The sequence below is a fragment of the Leptinotarsa decemlineata genome, unplaced genomic scaffold (assembly GCF_025532065.1).
Source record: "Leptinotarsa decemlineata unplaced genomic scaffold, Ldec_3_MD MMD2_tig00000035_RagTag_RagTag, whole genome shotgun sequence".
Taxonomy (NCBI): Eukaryota; Metazoa; Arthropoda; class Insecta; order Coleoptera; family Chrysomelidae; genus Leptinotarsa; species Leptinotarsa decemlineata.
In genome coordinates, this window is record NW_027412540.1 from 23884565 (window position 1) to 23895021 (window position 10457).

At 34.5% G+C, this 10457-nt stretch overlaps 1 protein-coding gene across 2 annotated transcripts in view; it reads right to left on the reverse strand.

Annotated features, from left to right (window-relative positions):
- Positions 1-10457, reverse strand: part of LOC111510031 (ribosomal protein S6 kinase alpha-5) — a 203004-nt gene that overhangs the window by 190450 nt on the left and 2097 nt on the right. The window contains exon 1 of one of the 2 annotated variants that reach the window (XM_074172066.1): positions 4082-4830. The exons of the other annotated variant lie outside the window; for it this stretch is intronic. Within the exon in view, the coding sequence (XP_074028167.1) occupies positions 4082-4265 (184 nt within the window). The 5' untranslated portion in view covers positions 4266-4830. Of the gene's footprint in view, positions 1-4081; positions 4831-10457 lie in introns of those variants that run through there. 2 annotated transcript variants of the gene reach the window in all.

Below are 10457 nucleotides of genomic sequence, written 5' to 3' on the forward strand. Positions count from 1 at the left end.
CGGACAAAACTTCACTTATTGTCAGTTTTGGTTAGCATGCTAACAATCTAGCTAGGGAAATTGATATAATTACACAGATGGACCATAATAATGGTTCAAACGCAGATACAATCCATAAGTTACTCAGAAAACAAAGCTGTAATTTCACTTACAGATAAATGTACCTGCAGATCTCATTATGATATTTCCATTAGACTGTTTTAGTAATCTGTCACATCTTTCATTACCTAAACAGTAACTTCTTTTGATAAAATTCCTACTAGAGAATTTTATTGACCTCAGTTACAATCCTGTGTTTAACTTTAATTTTTGTCACACTTTTATAGACGGAAGCACTTCTAATCATAAGAGCATTTGTATTTTTAATCCGTGGTAGACCCTTGATCGCTAAGATGAAAAAAAAAACAAACAGCTTCAAACAAAAGGAGAAGTTCAACTTTAAAAGAAGATCAAAACATTCTGCTTAACGTTGAGATTGCAGAACCCACCAGCATTAGCAAGAATTTTTTTTGGCGAAGGTAACCTACGATTTTATTAGTGTCTTAACAGTGGTATTGCACTAAGAAGGGGTGATCAAATAATCAATTGGATAATGACTGAAGCCTGAATTATAGCAGAATGGTAGAAATACAACTTTATTCAAAAGCTATCACGTAACAACAACGAAAATTAATTTCAAAAATATCTTGAAGTTAGAAATTCTTCCACTAATTGAAGGAGTTCCAAATTCTGTCACTTACACAGACTTTTCTAAGGCCTTCGACAGGCTTGACCATGGCATTCTACTGAACAAACTAGTAGCCTTTGGATTATCTCCATCCTTAATCGCACTATTTCAGTCCTATCTACGAGATCGAAAACAATATGTTCAGCTCAATGCTTTCAAATCTACCGAATATAGTGCTTCTTCCGGTGTTCCACAAGGTTCAAATCTGGGACTGTTGCTCTTCAATATATTCATTAATGATATTGCAGATATTATAGATGTGTATTTCCTTTTATATGCCGATGATCAAAAACTATACTGCCTCGTTGAGAACACAGATGATTGTTTGAACCTCTCAGCAAACGTGGGACGAGTTGTAGACTGGTGTTATCGAAATAACTTGTCACTGAACCCAGATAAATGTAAGGTCATGTCCTACAGTTTGAAAACGAATATCTTGATCTTTGATTATTCAATAGAAAACGTTTCCCTGGTGACACCAGAAACATTTACTGATCTTGGCGTCACATTTGACACTGCACTATCATTTAATAGGCATATCGATAATGTTGTAACTTCCTCCTGCACGTAACTGTAGTGATTTAAAAGAAACTTCGACCTTGAAAACTTATTTCTATGCTTTCATAAGACCAAAGTTAGAATACGCGTCAGTTGTGTGGAGTCCCTTTTAACAATATCACATTGATAGAATAGAAGCAATTCAACGACGATTTTTAAAAGTGCTAAGCCTAAAAACCGATGGCATTTATCCTCCAATAGGAACAACCCACTCTGAATTGCTACACTACTAGTGTTGCACTAACCTATAAAATTATCAAAAACATAGTTGACTGCCCAACATTACTGGAAAAGTTCAATATTTGCGTTCCTAGAATCTGTTCCAGACACCCAAGTACTTTCTATATAAAAACATCTCGCACAAATGTTCTGGAGAATTCTCCGATCCATACCATGTGTAAAGTGACAAATTCTGTTAGCGATAATTTAGATATATTTAGTTGCAAATTGTCAAATATAAAGTCCCACTTCCTAAAATAATTATTTTGTCACCTATAATAAATATAACATGTGTATTCTTTATAGTCACTTGTTTGTATTGTTTGTAGTGTTTGTAGACTTTACAGTCACTTGTTTGTGATGTATTTATTATATTCTGTTATTTCCTGCTCTTTAATTGGGCTATGTCCTGTAGAGTATTGTATTACGAATAAATAAATAAATCTTCCCAAATATTATATTATACTTTACCAATTGAAGTCAGTTAATTGTATTTAGTTGCTACATACATGATTTCATGTAACGTAGCGAAACATTCTATTTTATTCTATTGGATAATAGCTTGTACTAGTTAACATCCGCGCCAAGGGACACGAAAAGCAAAAGAACGAGACAGAAAGAGAGAAGAAACAAGTTATAGGAAAGTCTCAAGCGAGGTCACAACACAAAAGTAGGTAATACCTAGATGCTTACAGCTGCTACAACCCTTATTCATTAGATTTACCCCTCATAAATAAATAGCAAAGGTGATGTCTAGGCAAGCGAATCCTCGAACAAATCATTTGCTTCCCGACATTTAGGATAAATAATAGAAAATTCATAAAATATTTATAATTTTCCAAACATAACGTCATTGCCACAAATGTTACAAAATCACTTTATACCTGGATTTGATGATAAAGGTGGAAATAGAGATAAAAATTAAATAACTTGCCTATCACTTAACCTCGCTACTAATGCATTCCCACTTGAATTCTTAAATATTGCATTTGATTATTGAGGTGCTAACTTTTAGACGACCTTCGAATTGAAAAACAAAGTTTTTGCAACGTCTCAAGGTTTTATTCATTGAATAACATTTCAATTCGGCATTTCACCTAATTTGAAACCTGAAATTCTTTCATTAAATTAGACAGTCCCGACATTTTTATAGTCAGTGGTGTACGGAATATTGATTTGATTCTTATCGTTAGGAACAAACTCGAAAGTTTTGACAGACGGACAAATTCATTATATTTATTTTCCATTTCAGGTGAACAACAATTATGCAGTAAACTCGTTATCAAATATGTAGTATCACAATAACTTTCTTTTCTCTGCAGTTCTCATGAACTTCTCTAAATTCATTATGAAACCAACCAAATCCACCCCAAAACTAACCTAGCCTCAATTCAGTATTTTTTCTATATTTTGATTACATATTTCATTTATTTTCTCCTTATTTCAACCTGTTACCTAAGTCAAGAAATATTGTCAGCCACATTTAAACAAATGTATCCCAATTATTGTCATAAATAACTCTGTTAAAATAACTACCTACTTATTAACATTTGCCTTGTTTCATTTCAACAAAAATAAAGACTTCAATAAATATTGAGTGGCTTGAAAATAAACTTCCCTTTAAATGAACAAAACACAGTCTTCATTAGTATTAATGTCATGTATAAACATATCGTAAACAAAAACATACTTTGGATAACAAGGTTCCAAAGTGTGTTTATAATATTCCCGATAGTAACAGGATTTCATGATAAACATAAACAATATGGCAGATAATACCATAATATCAGTGATTGGGTAAATCCTCTCTATAATTAGCCTTGTTAAAACAGAGGCAAACTGGTTACCTGTTAGTTCTGTAAGAAATTTACTGTATCTAGCAGTGATAATTTTAGCATGTATTGCTTTCAAATTAACTAATACATTAAATCCAACAATGAAAATAATACTTTTCTTCATTTAGACACTATCCCATCAAAGAAATTGACAATTTTCTTTGAGATAAGCTGCAATCCTTCATATTTTTTCTGTGTTGAATGTTTTTGGTTTCCACTGAGAATTACAAAATCTCCATACAAGTTTCTGGTGTTGCCTGTATTTTATATTCGGTTGTTATTTGTCTTGCGAGAACAGAACAATAATTTATTTCTCAACGTTTATTTTCAGACGCGACTGGTTATTTTTAATGTCTTCAATGTCTTGGTTTTCATATTTATTGATCAATGCTTTTTTTGATTTGTGTTTATTGTCCCTACCCCATTATGATTTTTTGAAATTCGTGCCCCCGCCAACAAAATTATGGGAGCGCCCTTGTCTCCAATTCAAGTGAAAAATGAACTATTGGAAGGGTGCCTGAAATAAATAGGAAAGGGAAAGAGAGATACTGGGTTATATAGCAGGCCTCCAAACAGTATATTTTACCCTTGAAAACGATATATTTGAGAGTTGATTCAATAAATAAACTGAGTTTGCGAAACAAACCCTATTCTCCACATATTACATGAATTTCTTATAATTTGTAACAGCTGGTACTGGCATTTCCAATTTGGAAACTGTTAGATCAACATAAAAACTCACCTTCCAATGATCTCCGTATATGAGTATCCAGTTCATCCTGGGTATACTCGACTTTCTTTTTAGATTCACTCGATGTCGTGCATGCTGTGGTCCTTTTTTGAGCTTTTCCCTGATTCATCCCATCAGTATCTGACGAATCGCCTTCGAAAAAACCACTTTCCTTGGTTTTCTTGTGGCAACGCATTTTCAAAAAAATGACTCACTTTTGGTTCTTTACAGTTAAAGATAATTCATAATTCAGTCAGTAAGTTTTCGCTCGTTGATGCAGTTACACTTTACTGGAATTCTGATCGGAAAAATTGATATGGGCTTATTTTCTTTCACTTCACAAACGTTATTTATAACAGTTTATAAAAGTAGGTCGTGAAATAACTGTTAACAAAGTAACGAGATCCTGGTCCGATCACAATATCCACCTGGTTTGATAGAAATTTCACTACTAATGTTTCTCACAAAGGACACTTATCACAACGTTTTAAACTTCAAGTGAAATTTGTCAACAAAAAGTTAGGTTATGTTTAAATATTTTCAATAAATCCAAGTTTCACCACTACAACACTCACTCAGTTTCGTCACAAATCAATGTCCTTACATTTGATTAAATATTTACAGTTCACTTAAGCTAGTTTAGGCATTAAATAATTACAAAAATGAAAATAAGTAACTCCTAAACAACCGACAACGCGTATTCCTTGCAACTGTGTTTCTGAAATCTAGTTAGGTATCCATGTTCTTCTTCGATCCCCACTCTCTTACCCACTCCTACTTCATTCGAAGTAACTTGCAGTTTCTGCAATTCAAACATCCTTTAGCAAGGATTTTTGATGTCGGATAGTCAACGAAAATAAACTTTATTTTCACTGTACACAAGATGTATTTAGCGGTACAAGTTTCACCAATTAACAGTAAATGGAGTCCATGACCATAATATAATTCGAAGGAAATAAAACAGATAGAGCCCTCAAAATGACAGTGTGAGAGAGAGAGAAGTAAATTAAAAAAATCAGCTGTCAGGTATTCAAATTCACCAGAGTTTGGATAGTATGTTTATATCAATCATGAAAATTGGAAACAAATTAATTTAGCGTCACATGATCTCTACACGGACTTAATAGGTATCTTCTTACTTTTCTTCCGAATTGAACTCACTGAAAGTGGGAAAACTATTTCCAAAATTGAGAAATTGAATCATCCCTTTAAAAATCACATTGGATTTGAACAGTTCAACTATCCATTACTAATTATTCAATAATTTCTTATTAACAATTGGTGGAACAGTAAAGCTCTGAAATGAGTTATGTAACACACTATTTTTGTTTTTTGTAGAACAACGTTGATTTTTCAGTGACCTCAATAAAAACCAACTTTTCCCTTATCTAAAAATAGACATTAAAATTCTCCTTTCCTTCCATGTGTTACCTTCGTTTCTCACAAAAAGCGACCCACTCCAACCATAGGCAACTCTTTATACAGCTTAGATTCAAAAACAGGCATCAGTTCAGCTATTCAACGTTAGATGGCAGTGGCAATTTGAAATAATCATGGGTGAGGAATTGTGGTTAATTTCAGCAAACAAGATTATAATTTAATTTAGGTTACTTGAACATAAATATTAATTGGAGTTAATTTATTTATTACTTTCAATCTGATTATATAGAAGTTATTCGGAACTTCTCAATAATTCAAAGGAAAAAGTTGGAGAAAGTATTGTGTTTGGGGAATAATAGGAAACAGATTTAGGAATGAAGCAAAACAAAAAAGTGTCAGATAGGTAGGTATCCAAACGTATTAGGTTTGAAATATATTAATACTCTCTCACCAACTGAAGATAGTTGGTGAGAGAGGGCCTGAGAAATTCGTTATTGGTTTCCTTGAGAAAGTCAAGAACAGTTAACAAACAGGGATGTGGACGAGCTGGTGAGAGCCTACAGAACAAACAGATCACAGCCCATAATTGACTGTGATGCCAATGTACACCATCTGACCTGGAGGAGCACTGATAATAATTAAAGAGGTGAGCATTTACTGGAGTTTATTGTAGCAAATCATTTATACATTTTAAACTTAGGAGATAAACCACCCCCGTTAACACGAGACGTAGGGAAGTGATAAACCTAACATTAGGTACTACATTTATATAGTATAGTAAAGTATAGTAACTATTTATCCCCAGAAAACAAACAGGAAAGCCTTTATGGTAGACCTGGTGACGTGTTTATACCAGATGTAATTAGAGTTAACGATAGCAGCAGAGTGACATCTGGGAGCTATTAACTCTACGGACAACAAACATGTTCCCACCGTCATCCAGAGATCAAACATGAAGGTTTTCCAGTTTTAACAAACTAGGTAAACCTTCAAAGAGATGAGGAAATCAGGTATCTGTGATCAATACGAAAAGTCCCTAACTGAATACAACGAAGCTCCGAGGAAATTTGATAGAGACTAATGGAGAAAGCCAAACAGTCTCAAGACACTCTTTGAAGGACCACAAGATGCAATGAACAATCTAAAAACATATACCAGAAAGTGTATAAAAACAGGAGGAGATACTTCAAGAGAGGTACATTTCCCGGTCAGAAATAACAAATCTAACACGCTCCTGAAAGAGCGTCCAGGGAGAATTCGCTGGTAGCGAAGGAACGTGGTTGATTAGAAAAAAATCAAATGGGCCACACACTCATTCGAATCTTATAATTCGCCGGGACACGATAACATTTGAAAGTAATGCTTCAAAAAGAACCGGAACTTCTTAAAAAAAAATGTTAGTAATTCTCAGGCTACGTTTGCATACATACCAAAACATGGATATTGATTACGGCCACTTTCACTCTCAAACCTAGGAAAATCGGAGAGGACTCGGCGAAGGCTCTAAGACCAATCAGTCTCATGGCTTTTACATTGAAAACGTTAGAAAAACACCTGACAAGGCACTGGCTACTATAGTCTATTTCAAAAGAGTGTAGAGTAATAAATCATGAAGTGTCATAAAATTTGCCTGAATTTCGTTGTCGTCCATGGGCGTAGGCAAATCTTAGGATTATTAAACTTAATAATTAAAGTAAATTAAAAATTACAGACATAGATAATAATAAAAGGCAATTTTTGGGAAGTAATTTGGTCTAAAACTAAGTACCTACATGTATTTAGGTAAGTAAAATTTCTTAAAAAAAGATTAAGATTAATTTTAGTGGTTCTTGTAAACTTATTTAATATGCAATTTGGGTTCATATACTTGAGCATGATTTCTCAAAAAAGGGTTAACACTTAGTTCCGAGGTGCCATGTCATTATAATAATCCCTTTTTGACCCTGCCCACCAATCATGCAATACCTATTAGACCCAGGTAATTAAGAAAAAGGGTTTAAATATATTGTAATGGTGTCTTAAACATTCGAGTTATAATAGTAATTGTTACTACACCAATTAAACGTACAGTGATATTGTGATATAGAAATAGTGAAAAAGTTATAAAATGGGGACATTTACTCCAAAGAAAAGAAGTGTAAAAAATTCTCCGCTATCTGTTTGCGAAAAAGTTATAATTTTAAATGTATATGATTGCATAAAACACGATCACCCTAGTTTGTCTGTGCAAGAAAGTGTTGAGCGATGTGCCCGAATGACTGGAATTGGACAGTCCACGATTTTTAAATTATTGCGAGAAAGAAAGATATCAGGCCAGGTAAGTCCATGCAAGAGAAAATCAGGAAGACCAATAAAAATCTTAGATGAAGACACCAAATGTGACATTCGAAGAAAAGTTCATTCGTTTTATTTTAAAAAGGAAATACCCACTCTTGAAAAAATATTTATCGAGATAAGCCAAGATAACGATATTCCTTTGATATCCAGAAAACTTTTATGGAAAACTTTAAAAAGTATGAATTTTGCCTGGGAAAAGCACAATCGAAAGGCACTATTACTGGAAAGTGATGAAATTGTTTGCTGGAGACGAAAATATTTGACAACTATAAAGCAGTACCGCAGAGAGCAAAAGAAAATTTTTTATCTTGATGAGACGTGGATAAACGAAGGTTATATAGTCAAAAAAATGTGGCAAGATAAAAATATAACAAGTTCTCGCCAAGCTTTCATAGAAGGCCTTTCGACGGGTATTAAAGTGCCTTCGGGAAAAGGGAAGAGGCTTATAATTGCTCACATTGAAAGCGAAGACGGATTTTTAAAAGAAGGTTTGTTAAGCTTTGAGTCGTGCCGGACGGATGTCTTCGAAGACTACTTCGGGGAAATGTTAAAATTTCTTTCAGCTGATTCGGTCGTGGTTATGGATAATGCAAGCTACCATTCAAGGCGCTTAGAGAAGGTACCAACTTCAGCTTGGAGAAAGCAAGAAATTATTAACTGGCTGTCAAATAAAGGTATTCAGTTTGAGACGAATTCAGTAAAGAAGGAACTACTAGCCATAGTAAAACAACATAAATCTCGCTTCATGAAATATGCCGTAGAAGATGTAGCAGAAAAGTATAAAGTAACTGTGCTGCGCCTACCGCCATATCATTGCGAATTAAATCCTATAGAACTTATATGGGCACAAGTTAAAGGATATGTTGCAAGGCACAATACCACATTTAAAATGAAAGATGTCAAGGTATTGTTTGATCAAGCCATTATGGAAATCACATCAGAAAACTGGCAAAAAGCAATCCAGCATGTTTTAAAAGAGGAAGATAAAATGTGGGAACTGGACAACTTGGTCGATCAGGTGGTTGACCCTATAATTATAACACCAGGAGATGATGACAGTTCTTCGGATGAAGACTATACTGATGTAGAATAATTTAATTGAATTGTAAATATACTGTAGCGGGATAAGCAATCTGGACAGAGACCAGTGTATCAGTGACAGTGACACTTTTGCTTAGTTTAGGGTTTAGAATTAAGGGTAGTCTGAATAATTATTTTCTCGGAAGGTTCTCGAAAATTGTACCTAGTAATCTCTAGAACATTCAATTAGGGTATAAATAGAGTGTTGTTAAACGTTAAGGGAAGTTCACAGTTTTAGTATTGTTCAAGTGTCAAATTGTAATAACGTATCCAGTAGAGTTCTTGTCGTTTTTGTGAATAAATTGATTTAAAGTCCCCACAAGTGTTTCAATACGTAAAGTTCGTTCGTGTGTGTTTGTGAGTATTTCCCGATTTCGGTTCGTATATATTTTATTGTTACATTTTATATTTTTTTAATAACACTGTTCTGCTGTATTAAATTTTTATTTCCTTTAATATAATTTTTATGAATGCATATTCTTTTGGCAATTATCCCACTAGCGCGCCTCTGGCTCAGTATTTATCCGTCGATAACAATGGACAAATCCCTTAAAACAGGGTGATACCTACCTGCTCTTTATGAAACGACATAATTTTGCAATGCGGACTAGGGAAGTGACAGAATTTATTGACGGATCACCCTGTAGCGCTTTTGAATACTTAATGAGATTTTATTACTCTACACTCTTTTGAAATAGACTATAGACTACTGTCTCGAGACCAATACGCCTACTTACAGATCAAGTATGTCGGGTCTTACAGGACCAAGTAAGTGCCTTTAGCTGCTTTCTTGGGTACATATGATGATACAACAATAGTATACACAACCATCATAGAAGAGATTGTAGTAGCATAGGTTGTCCTCAAAGGTTGATCCCACTGTTATGGAAGCTTGTAATCTACTATAGTTTTGGACTAAAGTACTAGGCTATGCATGCAGACAACTCAGCCATGCCAATTCAGGGCAAATATGATAAAATAGTGAAGGGACGCATCCAGCAAGCCATATAACTTAACTGTGTGAAGAACAGATGAAGATATATATCTGGGTGGGGAAAAGTCTAATTTTTGAGAGTGATACTAGATCTCAGGCTGACATGGAACTAAAGTTAAAAAAATATATAGGTGGCGTCGATGCTGACCAGACTCACCTACGGAAATATATGGGAGGTGAAACCACACATGATATATTCATTGTAGTTGAAACCATGATATCATATGCACTCTCGGTCTGGGGGCGAAACATGATACAAACGACTGCTATTAACATACTAAGCAGAATATGAAGATTTGCATGTTTTGGGATAACGGAAGTAACGAAAACCACTCCTACACCTGAATTGGAATTACTCTTGAATCTTTTCTCCCTTTCATCTGTGATTATGGGGAAAGCACATTCGCTTAGCTTTTCGTTAGCAAACTCTATGATAAAACCAGTAACATCCAGCAACTGCAAAACTTGTGTGATAGCATGATAGCATCTTTCACTGCCTGAACCACTGTGTATGCTATTTTTGGTGAGTACATTGGCTTGGAATGTGGAGGTTGAGCAAAGCGGCCATCGGATGCCTGCTTCCACGCAGCCCCGCTG